At 33.7% G+C, this 20,824-nt stretch overlaps 1 protein-coding gene across 2 annotated transcripts in view; it reads left to right on the top strand.

Moving 5' to 3' along the window:
• BRINP3 (BMP/retinoic acid inducible neural specific 3) overlaps positions 1 to 20,824 on the top strand; it is a 404,334-nt gene that overhangs the window by 202,767 nt on the left and 180,743 nt on the right. For both annotated transcript variants that reach the window (XM_060088666.1, XM_060088667.1), the window contains one exon: positions 9,239 to 9,429. In XM_060088666.1, the coding sequence (XP_059944649.1) occupies positions 9,239 to 9,429 (191 nt within the window). The remainder of the gene's footprint in view (positions 1 to 9,238; positions 9,430 to 20,824) is intronic.

Raw genomic sequence — 20,824 nt, 5'->3', positions numbered from 1 at the left:
ATTTTCTTTCTTTGTGTGTGTGATATTGTTGCCCAGTTTTGGTATCAGGTGACACTGGCCTCATAGAATGAGTTCAGAAGTATTCTTTCCTCTGCAGTTTTTTGGAGTAGTTTCAGAAGGATAGGTCTTAACTCTTCTCTAAATGTTTGGTAGAATTCACCTGTGAAGCCATCTGGCCCTGGACTTTTGTTTGTTGGGATGTTTTAATTTCAGTACTGGTAATTGGTCTCTTCTTCTTTTCTGTTTCTTCCTGGTTCAGTCTTGAGAGATTGTACCTTTCTAAGAATTTGTCCATTTCTTCTGGGTCGTCCATTTAATTGGCCTATAGTTGTTCATAATAGTCTCATAATCTTTTGTATTCCTGTGGTGTTGGTTGTAATTTCTTTTTCATTTCTGATTTTATTTATTTGGGCCCTCTCCCTTTTTTTCTTTTCTTTCTTTTTTTTTCTTTTTTTGACTGTGCCATGCAGCTTGCAGGATCTTAGTTCCCCAACCAGGGACTGAACTCACGCCCTCTGCAGTGAAAATCCAGAGTCCTAACCACTGGACCACCAGGAAATTCCATCCCTTTTTTTCTTGATGGGTCTAGCTAAAGGTTTGTCAATTTTGTTTACCTTTTCAAAGAAGCAGCTTTTAGTTTCACTGATATTTCCTATTTTTTTTTTTAGTCTCTATTTCTGCTCTGATCTTCTTTTATTTCTTTCCTTTTACTAACTTTGGGTTTTATTTATTCTTCTTTTTCTAATTCTTGTAGGTGTAAGATTTCATTTGCTTTTTAAAATTAGCATATGCTATTCTCCCTTTTTGGGTGAGGTAGGACTCAATAGAGGTCCTATTAAGAAGAATTAATGGTATAGCATATTTCACCTGAAGAGTGAAGACATATAGGGGGATTAGGGGGATATAGTATATAATGGACTATTTTGGGAGATCTTTACTCTCTGTATGTGAATGCAAACTAGGACTAGAGTTAATAAGTTTATAAAAGAAGGAGATCATTAAAGAAGTAGGACAGTCTTCTGTTCCTCACAAATAAGACAAAATAGCTAAAATTACTAGAAATGCCCAGATATGGAATGAGTTGCTTTATGCAATTCTAAGGAATTCTGATGAATAAAAAAATGTATACTAGCAACTTCTGAATTCTAGTCATGTGGTAAGTCCTTTACAGATATTATCTGTTTCATGCTTATAGACATGCTTTGAAGAAGAAATTACTATACTCATGTAAGAGGAAACAGAATCATAAATTATATATTCAAGATCATTCAATTACTAAGTAGAAGCTAGCATTAGAACCTGAATCTGTTTGGTACCAGTAGTTGGTACACTTACACTTAAACCATAATAATTAATTCTACATTTTTTTTCATACAGAACCTCATAATCCAGTGAAAGAATCCATTATAGCGGTCTAATTATCTCTTCTGCTATATGACATATAATTAATGTTGGACGCCTCTAGTAATGGGAAAATCACTACAATGCACGAGAGACATAGTGAAGATGATTCTCTTTACGTATTTACATGGCTTTCATGCCTCTCCAGAGGCAAAAGTAATGTCCAATAATCAGTTGAACCAGTGTTTTGAACTTCATTTGTGTATTGCTGAATTGAAGATTACAGTAAGTGTCCTTCTAAATACAGGAATCTGTAGAAAACATTACGGATTCACTGAGGCTGAGCTTGGATTTAGATGTATTTTACAAATGGAATCATCTGAAACTGTCAAATCATTTAGAATTTTATTTTAGTCATAACATTAAAGTCATGAGTTTACTAATTACTTAAGAAAATTTTATTATGACTAAACATATTTTAAATGTGGGCCAAACATAAACACTTATGCCATGATATTTTTTTCAAATGAAATTTTCAAACACACTCAGAGAGACTTGTACAGTGAGTGCCCATACACCCATATGTAAGCATACAAACTATATAAAACTGTACTACAACTACTAATATCCCTACCTACAAATAGATTACAGAATGAAGTTTTCTGATTCTTTTTACATATTTTGTCCTCAGAATATATTCCAAAAATGGATTTACATTTAAAGTACTCTATTTGTAAGTCACTTAAAATAATTACTTCTCTAAACAATAAGCATTTAGAAACATTGGTTTCTGTTCTTAATTCTTAGAGATTGATTTTTTTTTCTATTTGATTTAATTGATTTTTACAATAAATAAAATATTTTAAAAAATCTTTCCAGTGTTTAAAAAACTTTAACAAAGTATATTCAGAGAAGTCTTTCTTCCCAAAGTGTTACCTCCACTCTGTAAATATAGATAAAAGATTTTGGTTAATCCTTCCAGTGTTTCCCCCCCCCCCGCAAATAAAAATAAATCCATCCATATATTTGTATCATACACTTTCTTATAAAAAAGTCCATCTAAGAGTTTGATAGTGTCTGGCCTTACATTTAGGTCTTTAATCCATTTTGAGTTTATTTTTGTGTATGGTGTTAGGGAGTGTTCTAATTTCATACTTTTACATGTCCCTGTCCAGTTTTCCCAGCACCACTTATTGAAGAGGCTGTCTTTTCTCCACTGTATATTCTTGCCTCCTTTATCAAAGATAAGGTGACCATATGTGTGTGGATTTATCTCTGGGCTTTCTGTCCTGTTCCATTGATCTATATTTCTGTTTTTGTGCCAGTACCATACTGTCTTGATTACTGTAGCTTTGTAGTATAGTCTGAAGTCAGGGAGCCTGATTCCTCCAGCTCCATTTTTCGTTCTCAAGATTGCTTTGGCTATTCGGGGTCTTTTGTGTTTCCATACAAATTATGAAATTTTTTGTTGTAGTGCTTTGAAAAATGCCAGTGGTAGTTTGATAGGGATTGCACTGAATGTGTAGATTGCTTTGGAGAGCAGAGTCATTTTCACAATGTTGATTCTTCCAATCCAAGGACATGGTATATCTCTCCATCTATTTGTATTCTCTTTAATTTCGTTCATCAGTGTCTTATAATTTTCTGCATATAGGTCTTTTGTCTCCTTAGGTAGGTTTATTCCTAGATATTTTATTCTTTTTGTTGCAGTGGTAAATGGGAGTGTTCTTAATTTCACTTTCAGATTTTTCATCATTAGTGTATAGGAATGCCAGCGCTTTCTATGCATTAATTTTGTATCCTGCTACTTTACCAAATTCATTGATTAGCTCTAGTAGTTTTCTGGTAGCATCTTTAGGATTCTCTATGTATAGTATCATGTCATCTGCAAACAGTGACAGCTTTACTTCTTCTTTTCCAATTTGGATTCCTTTTATTTCCTTTTCTTCTCTGATTGCTGTGGCCAAAACTTTAAAAACTATGTTGAATAAGAGTGCTGAGAGTGGGCAACCTTGTCTTGTTCCTGATCTTAGTGGAAATGGTTTCAGTTTTTCACCATTGAGGATGATGTTGGCTGTGGGTTTGTCATACATGGCCTTTATTATGTTGAGGAAAGTTCCCTCTATGCCTACTTTCTGCAGGGTTTTTATCATAAATGGGTGTTGAATTTTGTCGAAAGCTTTCTCTGCATCTATTGAGATGATCATATGGTTTTTCTCCTTCAATTTGTTAGTATGGTGTATCACGTTGATTGATTTGCATATATTGAAGAATCCTTGCATTCCTGGAATAAACCCCACTTGATCATGGTGTATGATCCTTTTAATGTGCTGTTGGATTCTGTTTGCTAGTATTTTGTTGAGGATTTTTGCCTCTATGTTCATCAGTGATATTGGCCTGTAGCTTTCTTTCTTTGTGACATCCTTGCCTGGTTTTGGTATCAAGGTGATGGTGGCCTCGTAGAATGAGTTTGGGAGTGTTCCTCCCTCTGCTATATTTTGGAAGAGTTTGAGAAGGATAGGTGTTAGCTCTTCTCTAAATGTTTGATAGAATTCGCCTGTGAAGCCATCTGGTCCTGGGCTTTTGTTTGTTGGAAGATTTTTAATCACAGTTTCAACTTCAGTGCTTGTGATTGGTCTGTTCATATTTTCTGTTTCTTCCTGTTTCAGTTTAGACAGGTTGTGCATTTCTGAGAATTGGGATAGATTCTTAAAAGTAGGATTGCAGAGTCAATTATTGCTAACTATTGCCAAATTTCTCTTCATAGTTTTATCATTTTGCACTCCAGCAGCAGTATATCATAGGGCCTGTTTCCTTCTCGTATGCCAACAGCTTTGACAAAGTTGTCAAATTTTTGAATTTTGGCAAATTCCATAATGGCTATGTGATATATCAATATATTTTTAGTTTGCATTTATTATACTATGACAGATTGAAATCCTTTCCAAATTTATATGGGCCATTTTGTCTCTTCTTATCTAAATACTATTTTCCTATTTTTTATGCCCGAACCTTATTTCTTTTTTTCATTGAGTTTTAGGAGTTTTTGGAATGTTAGAGGTATTAGCCATTTGTCCCTTATGTAAGTTGCAAACATCTCTTCCCAATGCAAAGTTTACTTAGGGTGATTCTGTGCTAGGAAAAAAAAATCTCTTTTTATATGGTCTAATTCATCTATCTTTTATTTTATTACTTTCAGACGTTTAGTGATAGGAATGCTTTTCCCACTCATGCATTTTCATTCTTTTTTTTTCTAGTTGAGTAGTTTCATCTTGTTAAATATTCATGTCTCCAGTTTGTTTGCAATATCTCTTCATATACAATCATATCCTTTACTTTGCAAATGACTATTCTGATGTCGAAGTGTCATTTATTAGAAGGTCCACCTTTCCCCAATTGAATTAATAGTCCATCCTTATCATGTACTAAATTTTCATATATACTGTTTTTTTTTTTAATTTTCCTGTTTGAGTGGTCTGTCTATTCATGCTTCTGTACTACACTGTCTAAATTATACACATTTTACAATAGGTATTCATATGTAGCAAGGCATCCTCCCTGTTGCCTATTTTTTGGAAAGCTTCTGGTGACTTTTCTTTGACTAATTTTTACCTAGAAAATGTATAATAAACATGAAATGATGTTTGCATTAAAGTTATACATTAATCTAAGTAAAATTGATATATTTTAATTTAAATATTCCTATTTGAAACAAAGTACCATGCCATTTTCAGTTTACTTTTGTTATTTCAGGGGTGGCATATAATTTTTCATATATGTATTGAATTTTTATTGGTATTTTAAATGGTATATGCTAATCCATTATTACCTCTAACGAAGTATTATTTGTATATTTCAATTTGTTGAGTTAGTAAAGTTTTTATTATTTTCTGCAGTTACTAAGTTCTGTTACTCTGCATAGTAGTTTGTCCATTGGTTTTCTTGAGTTTTCCAGATGAATAATCATGTTGTCTGTAAAAAGAGATAATTTTAAGTTTTTAAAAAACTATTACTCTAATTTTATTCTCTTCTATATTTACATTTTAATATATTTAATATCATGTCAGAAAATAGTACCAGTTGTGGGTTTGTTTGTCAGGTTATTATTTTAATGGGAATGACTTCTGAGTCTTCTGATTAAGTAAGACAGTTGGTTTTAGGTTGACAATCACATATATTATCCTTTTAAGGAATTTTCCACTGACTCCTAACTTACTGAAAATTACCCAGCAATAGGTATAAATATTCATCAAATGCATTTGAGGCATTAATGGACATCAAGGTTTTTCTTTCTAGATGTGTTAATATGCTGAATTATATTAATGATTTCCTAATATCAAATGACCCTTGCCCTCCTAGAATTATTCTTTTTGAGATATACATTTTTAAAACTTACTGTGTGTTACTGTTTACTATTGCTTTATTTATTATTTTGCATCACTAATAATAAGTTGTAATAATGTTTGTTGTTGTTTTTGTTGTTGTGTGATCTTTCCCAGATATTTATGTCAATGTTTTACTCAATTTATAACAACTAATTAAAAGTTTTCCTTCATTTCATATCCTCTGGAAACATTTTAAGTAAATAGTATCAGATTTTTTGATCTTTAGAGTTTTGTCTGAACTCTCCTATGAAACCATGTTGGCCTATTGATTTTTTTTTTTAATTTTGTGGAGGTGTTCTATGACACCTAAACTTATCTGCAAAAGCTTTGCAAAATAATTTTATTTTTAAATAATATGTTTACTTTACTTTGTTATTTTATTATTTAATTTTCTTTCTCTATTAAAAAAGGTAGGTTGATGAGTTGGTGTATTTGTTTTTTTTTCTTCCCTTCAAAGGAAGCTGTTTTTCAATTTATTATTCCTACTTTTCTTCTGTTTTTTTTTTTAACTCATTAACACTAGTTTTCTTCCTTTTAGTTCTTTTTAATTTCTAGAAGCTTATTTTTGTCATTTTTTTTTAGTTTTAGAGTTATATGGCTATCTCAAATATTTTCATAATCTACATAAAGTACATATTTAATGTTGTGAATATTTATTTGAGTACTGCTTTAGCCATGTCCCTTAGATTGTATTATATACCGTTTTCCTCAGTTTTTCTTAGAAAATTTGTCATTTTGCTTTCACGTATCCTATTATTCAAGAATTACATAATAGAAAATTTATCCATGTGAATTTTTAAAAATGTTTCTATCAATTTTTAATTGTACTATATTGTAGTCAGTAAATGTGTTAAAGAAACAATATTCTGACATTTGTTAAAGAACAGTAAGGCAGATTTTATTCAGGGGGTCTCCTGCATTGGAGTTTTACAGGAGGGGAAAGAGACTGAGCTCAATTTTGAACAGAACCAGGAAAAGTGGGAATTTATTGGCAATGAGCAGAGTAGGTGGATTAGTGGATGGAAAATTATAAAGAGGGTAGGATAATTCTTGCTAAAGAGGCCTAACATGATTCTTGCTGAAAGCAGAGCAGGGTTATCAAATATCACCAGGGAGATGGTAGGGCATGAGGAATTTGGTCAGATGTTAAAGATGGTCATATGTCCAGGGTAGGGGATCCTTGCCAAAGTGACTTGACAGGATTCTTCCTAAAACTGGGCTCTTGAGAACATGCCCAAGAAACAAGCTCATAGGAGCCTGTCTAGCGTTTGGTCAAGGAGAAAGTCTTAATCAAATGATTTTTTTTTTCAAATTTTTAGAATTTACTAAGGATTTTTTTAACAAAATATATTGCCAATTTTTCTAAATGTTCTGTGTACTCTTGAAAAGAGCTTTCATTTCCTCTTTATTGATATAAAGTTTAATATTTACCTATAAGATCTACCTTATCAAGTAGGTTGTGTCTATCTCATTACATTTTTACCCCCACTGGGTCTATCTAGGTCTAGGAAGTGTGTGCTGGAGTCTTGTAATACTGGCAGTTTATGTATATTTTAACCTATATCTTCTGTATATTCTGCTTTATGAAAAGTGCTGCAAATAAAGCAGTTTTGCAAGTTTTAGTCTTCAACACTATTCAGTCTATTTCATTTTCTCATTTAATAATTTTGTCCTGAAGAGATCATTAACTTTGCTTCCTTTTTTATTTACATTCACCAAGATATCATTATCATTTTGTTTTTAACCTTACTTAAGAAGATATATCTCTTGATCTCATAGTCTGTTAGGGCTGCTATAGCAAAATGCCACAGATAAGGTAGCTTATAAACTGCACAGTTCTGGGGGCTGGAAGTTTGAGATTAGAATGCCAGCATGGTTGGGTGAGGGCTCTCTTCCAGGTCACAGATTTTTCCTTGTATTTTCACATGGCGGAAGGGACAAGGAATCTCTTTGGAGCCTCCTTTACAAAGGAACTAATTCCATTCTTGACGGCTCTGCCCTCATGACCCAGACACCTCCCACAAGCCCCATCTCCTAATACCATCACCTTAAAAGGACAGAATTTCAACATATGAATTTTGGGAGACACAAACATTCAGACCATAGCACTTGCATGTGTCGTTGAGCTGCATTATAAATTCTTAGACTATCACAATGCTGTTCTTTCTGTCTCCATGTACAAGATGTTTGTTTGGGCACATGGGTGAATTTCTCAGATTCAGTGATCTTTCTGAGAATGTATTCACTCAGATTTCCACACCAGTTCATCCTCTCCTTTGGGGGTAAATTATTAGCATGGATTATTTTTTCTATAGTATTTGACATATATATTCCCTTTTTGCTTTCAGATGTTCTCACCGAAAGCTGTTTATCATGTACGTGACTTAACACTGTTGATAACTTGACCCACTCATTCATATTTTTGAGAGTTTTTTTTTTCCTTCAGCAATTCTAGTTAGTCTGCTTCATTTCCAGCTTGCATATTGATGTCCAAATACAAATTGAGAATGCAGCTTTCCGAAATAACATTGTTGACACCTTATTTCTGATACCAATTCACCTGATCTCTTGCAGAGAAGTATGAACTGTCACTTAGAATTGGATGGTCAGTTAGGCTGTGGCATTTTAAAATTGGTATTATTTTTAATTTGGAGAAGAAATGCAAGCTATTCTGCTAGAAAATCTTGTTTGGTCTTTTAGAAAACTGGCTTGACAAATTGTCAGTGGGCATAATGCCACCTAAACAGATGGGTTTCTGTAAGAATGAGAACAAGCTTCAAGTTTGACAATTATATGCTAGTTGAATATCTAAGAATCTGGAAGTCTGAGGATGGCAAGTTCTTAATGTTAGACTTGAATGGCATTGACACTTTTTTGAAAATTGCAGCTTAATTGTAATTTGCTTTAAATTTCACCTTAGAGGATCCATTGTCAAGTACCTAAAGCTTCTCATGGAGGTTAGTGATTTCCATAGAGCTTATTAACACACACTATTTTAATGTTTAATGCCATGTGTAGGAAACCTCTGAATTTAATACATAAATATTTATATTACTATATATGCATGTATGTTTTCTCTGTGTTTTAAAGGTACAATTGAAAACAGCTAATGTTTTGTAACATGCTTGGTCATGTTTCCATTTACCATGCTGATCTGTAGTAAAGGTTGAGTTTGTTTTACATATTTTCCTATCTTAATTTGATTTGAGACCCAACGAGTGTTAGGTAAGCTAAACTGTATGAGAAAGTCAATAAAATCTAGAGAACGTGTTCTGAAAAAGCTTGCTGTTTAATATTTATGAAATATGTATTCACAACCATCAACATCCCGGGTACTTTTCTAGGTATATGGGAAATCTTTGTGAACAAAAGAAAAGTAAAACTCCCTGCCTGTTTGTTGTTTATCACTCTTTTGTTTCATTATGACTGTAATGTAGGCTTCCTCACCTGTAGGTAGTTGAAAAAATTGATTTGAAGTGGGAAATGGAATAATGTAAAATATTTTAATGCAGGAGAGGAGTCACTCACAATTTTTGTGGACAAGCGGAAGCTGAGCAAACGATCTGAAGGAAGTGATCCCAGCACCAACAGCTCCTCGGTCACTCTGGAGACGCTACATCAACTAGCTGCTTCCTATTTCATCGACAGGGACAGCACCCTTCGGAGACTTCACCACATTCAGATTGCATCCACTGCCATAAAGGTATGAGTATGTTTACCCTAGAATTATGTCATACCATTTTGTTCTCTGTCTCTAAAATCCATGTCTATATATGTTCATGTCTCACTGATTTAAACAATTGTGTCCTGAAAAATAATTTAATGTGTCCTTTTGCTTTAAGTGTTGCAGTACATTTAAGATGAAATTGTATATATTTTCATGTAATTTGTTAACTTGATGATTGGGTCAAGGTGTTTCATGTCAGAACATTAATTGAAATACACTTGAGTAGTGTCAGTTTATCCTTGGGTACATAGACTCCCTCACAACGTGTACGTAGATGAAACTTTGTTTTAATAACACTGATTTATTTTGTAAAACTTCATATTTTATTGTGTGCATTCCTGAGAAGGGGCTCTATTAGGTTCAAAGTGGGTTAGTGACACAAAAATCATTAAGTCTGGTCCAAGGAGTATTCCCTGCCCCCCATGTTTTTAAGACACAGTTAAGAAGTACAAGTATTTGTTTATAAGTTTCTAGAAGTCAAGATACACCATAATCTAGAACTACTGGATAAACTGTATGTTCACTAAAATCCTTTACCTTTGAAACAACTAAGGTTGACTTTACAAAAACTGAGAGCATGGGAGAATAAGATACCTTTAATTTTCAGAAGAAATGAAGGGAGAGAAAGAGAGAGAGACAGAGACAGAGAGACAGAGACAGAGAGAGAAAGGCAGTGGTTTCCAAAACAGTAGATGTTTTGACATATTTCTCTGGCAGTTTAGATCAGCATGTTATTGTCTTTGGCCAGTGGCCACTGCAAAACTAACAGACCAAAGAGTTGGCACATGTGATCGTGTGATTCTGGGCTAAGTTAATAAGAGCAAAATAAAACATAAGGAGCATTTCCGAGTGTTTCAAATGTAACATTTCATAATTAATGTAAAAAGCACTCATTAAATATATCATTTTATTGCTTTATGAGATTAAAATTAATGTGTGTATTTTTTTCAGTTAATTGAAAAGTTAGTATGTTGATATGTTGAGAATGCTAAGAAAAATTAGCCCAAGGTACATCTTTTGTCCAAGACTGTCCCAGAGAGAATAAAAGATGACATGAAAATATTTTTAGCTATATAGAGACACAGATGTAGAGAACAAACATATGGACACCAAGGGGGAAGCGGTAGGGGGTGAGGTGGGATGAACTGGGAGACTGGGATTGATGTATATACACTAATATGTATAAAATAGATAACTAATAAGAACCTGCTGTGTAGCACAGGGAACTCCACTTCGGTGTATGGTAGAAACTAACACAACATTGTAAAACAAGTATACCCCAATAAAAAAAAAAAGAAAGAAAATATCTTTAGCTTAAGGGTTACACAAACCATAACTGCCCATCTTCAATACTGCTAGTAGATGAGGTTAAGAAAAAGACTTCTGTAGATATAGATTATACAATTATAGTTAGTCTACTTCTGACTGTAGGACTTACGTTATATTGACTAATCAAGTGTATAAATAATATTTATGCTGAATAGATAAAATGTAGCCAGCATGAACACAGATGTTGTAGTTAATTTAAAAATGTTGTAAGGTAGGATAGTGTTGTAGGTATTTAGCTTGAGGTTGCTGAGAAGAAATAGGCTTTTTCAGAAATCAATTTCAATGATATAAACAGAAACTTAAAGTGTATTTTCTAATAGAAGACATCCTTGTAGTAAATATGTTTATTATACAGCTATTGATTTTTTTGCTCAGTGCCAAGTAGAATTATACAGTAGACTTTTTCTATCCATACAGAGTAAGAAATATTCATTCACAGTTCATGTCAAAACTTAATGGATATTTGTACATACTCTTTTCTCCCACAAGAGAAGTATGTATCACAAAAGACACATGTTTTAATGGTGCAGGCTGTTGTGTACAGGCATTATTCTTATACCCTGATGATACAACTGGAGATGATAAAGCTTCATGTGTGGTAGAAATGAGCCAGCCCTGAAGGGGAAGTGACTTTCATAAAAGAGTGATCTAAGAACAGCTCTGGGGAAGACAAAGGAGTAAACTGGAATGTGGGAGAGTGAACAGCCTCACCGTGAAAGGACTCCAGAAAATGCTGGAGCCCATTAGTCTTGGAAGGGAGTTCTAGAGCACATAATGGAAGTATTTTAAAGTGTGTGTAGTGGGGCTGGGAATAGGAAGGAAAAGTGGAACTTTAGATCAAGGAGAGGAAACAGAGAACAGTATGGGAATGATACAGAGATGGGTTGTAAAGAGAAGTACACATATCTTGTGCATAACTAAGGGGAAAAAAAAAGGGAATGAGGTATGTGTACTGGCAGCAACATGGCTAAGAAAATAATCCTGGAAGTACATAGGGCAGGGAAAGGTGAGGTAGTAGGGAGTGGGAAAGAGGGGAGGGAGATCAGACTTTTCAGGATTAAATTTAGGCCTGGATGGAGTTCTCACCTGAGGCAGTTATAGTTTTAAGTGACTAGTGATTATCTGGCCCAGGGTCAGCTGCAGCCTGGGCTACTGTGAAAGCTCCAGGAAAAATACTCCAGCAGGTTGACATTGAATTTCATGCACACTTTTATGCTCCTGTGTAATTTCGTGGGGAGAGTATCTTTTATTTTCCTTAGTTATCAAATGTATCCCTACACAGATAAAAGATGTCTCCCCACAATTGTAAGATTTTAATTGCTTAGATGTGAGTTAACAGGGTAAGAGGGACTGAATGGTGAGGGTAGTGGGTGTGTAAACGGAATCCAAGGGCATTCAGCTACTGAAATCCTTTATATTTGAATAAATAACTCAATGCAAAGTGCTTCTGTAGATATTTGAAATCAAAACCTTAACTTATTTACTAAATCTCTAAAGGTTCAGTGCATTGCTTTTATATTTTAAAGATTAACATGAAGGGTAGCAAGTCTACAATTTCTTTGATTAGATAAAAACACCTTGGGTTTTTAAGTGCCATGTAGTGGGCATTTAATTTCTTGGCAAAATGTTGTATGAAGATGTCCCTTGATTCACAGAATTTAGGAGACAGTGTTTTGTTTAAAAATAAAGTCAAATAAAATCATTATCTGATGACAGCAAAAATATAATTAAATCTGCATAAGCATGCCTTCTTGTATCATGCTAATTCTTGCAAAAACACAAAAGAGTTGGACACATAGCGTTAACTGAGCCAGTTTCTAAAAAATGGAATAGAACAAATGGTTGTGTTTAACCTCTTCTAATTATGAATGTAAATTGAACTTTATTAACACATCTGAAAACAAAAATGAATAGCTCAAATGCCCATAGAGCGTAATTAACTGCTATACTATTTCATAATGGCATTTATATCAAATATTATTTCTCAATATAATTATTAGTGCAAAAACATGTCAAGTATAATGTCTAGAATTGTCAGTTATTTTGAGAAGATTAAATTCAATTGACTCAAATTATCGAAAATAATCATACTAACATATTCTTTAGGTTTCTTTTGAAATAGTCAAATAAACTTTAATATGTGATTGACAATGATGAGAAAATCAAAATATACATTTTGGGAAAAATCCAATCTATTACCTGATGTGGTATATGGATTTTCAAAAATTTCCTTAATACTTTAAGTTTTAAATATCAGATTACATGCAGTGAATAAAAGTAAAATTTTTGTAACTGTTAAAAAATTTAAAAGAGCTAAGTTATTATTTTTCTAAAAGAAAAAATAACATACTGTATTGCTAGCATTTTTCTAATATAGAAAAATTATTTGAAAGATTTTAAAAATTATGGTGTTTAGAATTTTTTCCAACAAATTTAGGAAAATGCACAAACAATATGATAAAATTGACTTACAGGTCAGTATTTCAGCTAAAAATCTATCTCCAAGTGATGTTTTCGTGCTACATAGTTTACTTAAGGGTGTTGAAGGTGATGTTGAGAAGAGGCTCCACAACTTAGAGCTACATTTCTATTTCTGAAATTATAAAAATACATTAAATTAAAATTTCAAAATCTATTAATAAAATTAGGATATACCTTAGAATATTAGAATATTCAATGGAGAAAATACAGTCTCTTTGGCAAGTGGTGCTGGGAAAGTTGGACAGCCACACATAAATCAATGAAGTTAGAACACTCCCTCACACCATACACAAAAATAAACTCAAAATGGCTTAAAGACTTAAATATAAGACATGACATCATAAAATTCCTAGAAGAGAACATAGGCACAACATACAGTGACATAAATCGTAGCAGTGTTGTCTTAAGCCAGTCTCCTAAGGCAATAGAAATAAAAGCAAAAACAAACAAACAAAAACAAATTGGACCTAATGAAATATATAAACTTTTGCACAGCAAAGGAAACCATACACAAAATAAAGACAACAAATGGACTGGGAGAAAATATCTGCAAACTATGAGATGGGCAAGGGTTTAATTTCCAAAATATGCAATCAACTCATACAACTCAAAAACAAATAAAACTAAACAAAACAAAAACCCAATCACAAAATGGGCAGAAGACCTAAATATACATTTCTCCAAAGAAGACATACAGATGGTCAACAGGCACATGAAAAGATGTTCAACATTGCTAATTATTAGAGAAATGCAAATCAAAACTACATTGAGGTATCACCTCACACCAGTCAGAATGGCCATCACCAAAAAGTCTACAAATAATAAATGCTGGAGAGGGTGTGGAGAAAAGGAAACCCTCTTGCACTGTTGGCAGGAATGTAAATTGGCTCAGCCACTTTGGAGAACAGTATGGAGATTCCTCAAAAAACTAAAAATAGAGTCGCCATATGATCCAGCAATCCTACTTCTGGGCGTATATCTGGAGGAAACTCTAACTCGAAAAGATGTGTGTACCCCAATGTTCATTGCAGCACTATTTACAATAGCCAAGACATGGAAGCAACCTAAATGTTCATCAACAGATGAATGGATAAAGAAGATGTGGTGTATATATACGATGGAATATTACTCAGCTATGAAAAATAATGAAATAATTCCATTTGCAGCAACATGGATGGACCTAGAGATTTTCATACTAAGTGAATTGAGCCATACAGAGGAAGACAAATATAATCTGATATCACTTGTTTGTGGAATCTAAAATATGATACAAAACAGAAAGAGACTCATGGATGTAGAAAACAAATATATGGTTACCAAAGGGGAAAGGAGTGGGGAGGGATAAATAAGGAGTTTGGCATTAGCAGATACGAACTACTACATGTAAAATATATAAACAACAAGGACCTACTGTATAGCACAGGGAACAAAAATAAATTTCAAAAGCTATTGATAAAATTAGGCCTGACAGTAATTTTCCAAGAAGCATTTTTGATATGTAAATTATTTGATTTTGGGTAATTTAAATTAGGAAAAGTTTACAATTAATTTTTAAATTTCTATATGTTCAAAAACTCTTAATTAAAGAAAACCCAGTAAGACAATTTACATGTAAATAATTCATAATAATTTGAGGTTTGATTTCATATATTACTTTTATTTTCAGGAAGGTCTCTCTTTTAAATAGCAAACTCTCTTAGGGTTTCAAAAGAATGTTTTAACTTATGTACACATAAAAGTATTTAATTATTTAGTACAAGCTGTACATTTAGCTTAGTACATTTAACAAGTTGGACAATTTTGATCAAGTTGACCACAAATCTATCTGAATTTTTTATTTATCTGCCCCAATTTTTTTAGTATAAAGGAATAATATATCATTCCATAATAATTAATATGTGTAAATTTAGTGTCATGATTAATTTATGAAAGCAAAAAGTTCCAGAATAATTAAGAATCATATTTTTTCATATTCTGAACTTTCATATGCTTTATAATATTTTTCTAGTTTGCATTATAGATATTTATTTCCCCTCTGCCATGTCTTCTCTAGTTTTGACAAACAACCCTAATTTGCTGGAGGGCAAAAGCAGAATCTGTTTTAATTTTTGTTTGGTTTTTTTTTTTTTTTTTTTTTTTGCTGTATGCGGGCCTCTCACTGCTGTGGCCTCTCCCGTTGCGGAGCACAGGCTCCGGACACACAGGCTCCGCGGCCATGGCTCGCGGGCCCAGCCGCTCCACGGCATGTGGGATCTTCCGGGACAGGGGCACGAACCCGTGTCCCCTGCATCGGCAGGCGGACTCTCAACCACTACGCCACCAGGGAAGCCCCTTTTGTTTGGTTTTTAATGAAAATAACTTTTTATATATATAGTGGCTACCAAATGGTAAATTTGTAAAATAAAGTTAAGCTTTGTTGTTTAGATTAAATATTAATTATATAAATTAGGGAAAAAATTAAAACTTCAATTTGTGGTATATTTTAGCATCTGTTTCATTCCATTCTTCTTTTTTCAGCTCTTTCCTAGTCAAAAATCTTATTTCCTGTGACAAAGCCTATACTGTTTGAGGCCATTATATTTCATTTGTTTTCTACTCTCTCACATCGCAGTTGTCTTACTATCTTCACTCAAAATGCATCTTGTGTTTATCTTTCTTGTGACAAGTTATATATAATTATATTTTCTGTGTTATAACTGAGCACTGACTAAATTATTATCTCTTCCATATACAAAGAATATTTGACCTGAATAAGCCTGAAAAAAAACATCAAGCAAAGCAAATAATGTTAAATAAAATTTTAAATCTCTAAATAGTTAGAAGTGCTTCTAACCAAGATGGATTAACAGGGACTGAATTTACCCTCCTACCTGACGATCAAAAACAGTGATAAAAGATATAAAAATAATGGTCTACCAGGCATTGAACAATAGGTAATAAAGGATGATGATTATGAGAAATGAACACAACTGAGGTGAGTGCTATGATTGCCCCAGCTTGCTGTCTTGAAAGAGTTTCCAGGATGTGGTTCAGGGAGAGAAAATCCAGGCAGAGACCAAAAAATTCCTTAAATTGAGGATAGAGGTCAGAGTTGAGAGACCTAGGTGTTTTTAGTCGTTGGACAGAACACCAAAGAGGAGAAAGCCATGTAGAGAGAAAACCCCAGGAACCACAGGGGTTTGCCCTCAAATACTTAGCAGAATGCTGTTGAGTACATACATGTGACAAAATTACCTGACATTAGGGAAGAAAACTACACCATGGATTAGGATTAGAGAACAGTGTTTGGCACTCACTCAGGGCCTAGAAAAGTGTTCCCATAGCCAGAAAGGAAATACTAATAATTCATGGAGCACTGCATGAAATGCTTAGAAATGGCAAGCCTCAGTGGTGGGGAATAATCAACCTTGATTAAGTTCTTCTCTGGACTCACCTCAAAAATTATAAAAAACAAGACCAACATGAATCAAACCCTTTCCAAGAACTACACCCCAGAACAAAACTCAAGACTGCTTAAAGGGCTAATCATTCTTTAAATCCAGCATTACTCTGATATAAAAACAAAGTAAAATATTACAAGGAAATAAAACTATCAGTATATTTCATGTGTATATATACACATATTTTTAACAAAATTTAAGCAATTTGAATCCAACAATAGATCAAAAGGATTACACATCAGGACTACTTGGGATTTATCCTAGAAGTTCAAGATGAGCAGTATTAAAAAATCAACCAATGTAATTTATTATAGCAACAAAATACCTGTAGATATAGATAGATAGATAGTATCTTCTCAGGGCTTGCAGAAAAATCTTTAGAAAAAATCTGACATATATTTCTTATTAAAAAAAAAAACTAGAAAGAGAAAAGAACTTCTTCAACTTGATAAAGAGCGTATTTGCAAACCTGTGACTAGCATCATACTCAACAGTGAAAGAGTAAATGCTTTTTCATTTATGTTCAGGAATAAGACAAAGGTTTATGCTATCACTACTTTTATTGTAGTAGAATACTGCTAAACATTCTACTAATAATAGTACTAAACATTCTAGTAGTAACATTTTACTGTAAGTTCTAGACAGTGCAACCAAGCAATAAAAAGAAATCAGGCATTCAGATTTGAAAGGAAGAAGTAAAACTGTTTTTATTAGCAGAAGACACGTACCTATAGAAAATCCAGTGAAATAGTTTTAAAAGGTAAAAGAAATAAAAAGGGAGTTGATCATTTGAAGGATGCAAGATTAATTTATGTGTAATTCTATATATGTATATTTCTATGTGTATTTCTGTATATAAGCAACAATCAGAAGTTTAAATTAAAATCGATACCATATAAGTTTGACAAAAGATTTAAAAGCTCTGTATACCGAAAACCCCAAAAGTACTTAAATTAAATCTAGTTGTTATTTTATTATTTCCATTCTGTTTTAAATACACACACAAAAAAATACATGTGTGTATCCCCATTCATATATGTAGATATCATCCATCAGTCTGTTCTTTCTGTTTCTCTCTCTCTCTCATTCTCTCTCTCTCTCTTTCTATTATATTATTGTCTTCTGACCATCATTTTTTTTCTGATGAGTAGTTAGTATTTATTGTAGTTTTTCTCTTGAATGTAATATTTCACTTCCCCTGACTGATTTTCACACTTTCTCTTTGTTTTGAACTTTCAGCAGATTGACTGTAATATGCCTTGGTGTGGTTTTCTTCCCATTTATCCTTCTGGGATGTCTCCTCTGGGACTCTGATGCTAGACTGTTTGATATCGTCCTTAAAATCTTGTAGTATCTATATTATGTTCCCATTCTTTTTCTCCTTGCTTTTCAGTTTTATTAATTTCTAATGACTTGTCTTTAGTTAATTCATTTTTTCCTTATTTGTCCAGTGTAATGTAAAGCCAATTAAATAAATTCTTCCTTTATGATATGTTTTTCTTTTCTACCATTTATATTTGTTTATTTTTTATAGTTTCTGTCTTCTGAAATTCCCCATTTGTTTATTTATATTGTCTAACTTTTCTACTAGATATTTTAACATAGTCATTAGTATTATTTAAAAATTTCTGTCTGGTAATTCAACCTTATTCATTTCTGAGTCTGCTTCCCTTGACTATTGCCTGTCTTGCCCTTTGAGTTCACATTTTCATGCTTTTTCACATATTATTGTTATTGCCAAACATCGTTTGTAAAAAAGAGCAAAAAGACAGACAAAAAAAGACACTGAAGCAAATAATATTTCCACTGAAAATAAGCATACCCCTTCCTCTGTTAGGCTGCTATTATGTGAGGCTGAGTCAGTCTAATCTGGAATTGAGGTAGACCTGTGCTTTCTTCAAAATTTAACTTGGTTTATTGACTTCTGGCTTAAAACAGTTTGAAGACAGCATCAGCACTTTCCTTTTAGAAGGGCTAAGTATCTGGCCAAGAGTGAGATTCAGGAAATTACCACATCTTCACAACCCAGCTGCCAACTTTCTAAATCATGGGGAAACTCTGCATGAAGGCTTGGCTGCCAATCTCCTGTAGAATTAATCTTTGGTTTTTAGTCTTGCCCTCTCTTTCTACACACTGAGGAATCACTGTCCTCCTTGCTGCCATGTCTCTAGCATTTGGAAGGCCAGTGCCTGGTACTTGGTAGAAGCTGGAAATGCGTCAAAGGCATCTTTCCCAGCTCTTCTTCCCATTTTGTGCCCTGAACTTGGTGAAAGCCAAAAGCACATTGGAGGGTTTCTCCCAAAGCCTTGTACTTGCCGAAAGCCCAGGTGCTTCAGAGAGTATTTCTCTCAGCTCTGCTGTTGTGCACGTAACCTCCCATGTGCTGTATTCATGTACTCTCTAAAGGCTAATGGCAGCAATTTACTGGGTGGGTGTATACTCACTTTGGTACTTCCTGGTATTTTAATCCATCATATCAGGACTGACACAGCCATTAAACATTCTTTCTAGTTTCCCTTTACCTTATCCATGGCAGATTTATCCTCCTCCCTCTCTGCCAGAGATGAGAACAGGCTGGTGTTCCTTTCCTCCCAGAAAGAGCTAGTGATTTTCTGGACTTTAGTTCATTTACAGCATCCACTGTACTCTTATAGTTAAACCAAGAAACTTTGAATGTGAGTTTATCTGACTTATTTTCATTGTTAGGGTGAGAATGATGGCCTCTTGTGATTTTCTACATTCTCGCTAGAGTTGGAAGTCCTTACTTTTAGCCTCTGCTATTTCATTCCTATTTCTCTGAATCCCAAGTTAACTATATAAATTTGTTCAAAACACTATATTGGATCACATCAGTTTTTTTTTTTCTCATGTAAGGTCATAGAAACTTCCTGGAGATTATTAAGACACTCCAGGTTTTTATTTTATACTCCGTAACATTTCTAGCATTATTCCTGTTGAAGTGCATGAGCTCTAGCATCGTACACTTTTTCCCCCCTTAGAGACTTTAGAACCAATTAAGAAATACTCATAGAAATCACCAAGACTGAAGTTAAAGTATAAGCTCTATTTCAAGGCATCATGGAAATGTGCAGACACAACAGGCTTCTGAACAGTTCACTCCCAATTAAACTTAAATAACTAGCACTCTCCCTCGGGGTAGAGCCTACTCCTATAAGCTTGACCCATGAAAAAATAGACATGATTATAACTCCTCTGATGGATCTATGCAAGTGGTATTTCAGAACGAGCAGAGTAGAGCATGCATAATCCCATCCTTCAATATCACTAATCAGGTGTTCTTTTGTCTTTGATGGAAGCTATTGAATGTAGGAGGGAGTTGGGCTAAGAGAACTCATGAAGGGTACCCTAGTAAAATTCCTGTGAATGAAACATTAGGCAAAATAAAATACAGTTTCTCCTCTAGTAACATCCAGGGAATCCTTCTTAGATTGATATAACCAGTGCCTCAAGATTTTCAGAGTAACACTGTATACATTGTGACCACTGTTCTTATTACTATATTGTTATCTAAATAAGTCTGTTTTATTGCCTAGTATATTATCTCCTCCATGAAAAGCAAAATTATTTTTAAAAACATAATAAATGTTGATCACAATCATCCTGTCTTCAACCAGGAAAACAAGGCTCTTTTGATTTTGTTTTGTTTTGTTTCAAAATAGCTATTGATATTAGATCACTAAATTTATGCAACTCTTTGTCAGGTAACCTTTACTTTGAGATTGATGGCATTATTCAGTAGCATTGTGTCAGGGATCATGTCTATTTTCCAGAACTCTGAGTGGGATTGTTAGAAAGAATGATCCGGAACAAAGACTCTCAAGAGCAATACTCTAAATCAATAAACTCGAACTCCATTTCTTCCTACATATAAATTAATCTTGAAGTTTCCAAAGGAATATAAAAGAGTAAATGTCAAGTGATATCCCCAGTAAAGGGTTCTATATTTGAGCTCCCTCCATGCTCTGTCTCCTGCCCTAACTTCGTGTGTGTGTGTGTGTGTGTGTGTGTGTTTGACTGGCAGCATGTATTAGGAGAGATCTGAAATCTTAACTGATACTCTTTCAGATTCCAGTTTCCTCATGCCAGTCAAGCCAGCCTGA

This window comes from Mesoplodon densirostris, chromosome 2, assembly GCF_025265405.1.
Source record: "Mesoplodon densirostris isolate mMesDen1 chromosome 2, mMesDen1 primary haplotype, whole genome shotgun sequence".
In the NCBI taxonomy this organism is placed as follows: domain Eukaryota; kingdom Metazoa; phylum Chordata; class Mammalia; order Artiodactyla; family Ziphiidae; genus Mesoplodon; species Mesoplodon densirostris.
The sequence above is the reverse complement of the archived record's forward strand: the minus strand, read 5'-3'. Positions and strand labels throughout refer to the sequence as shown.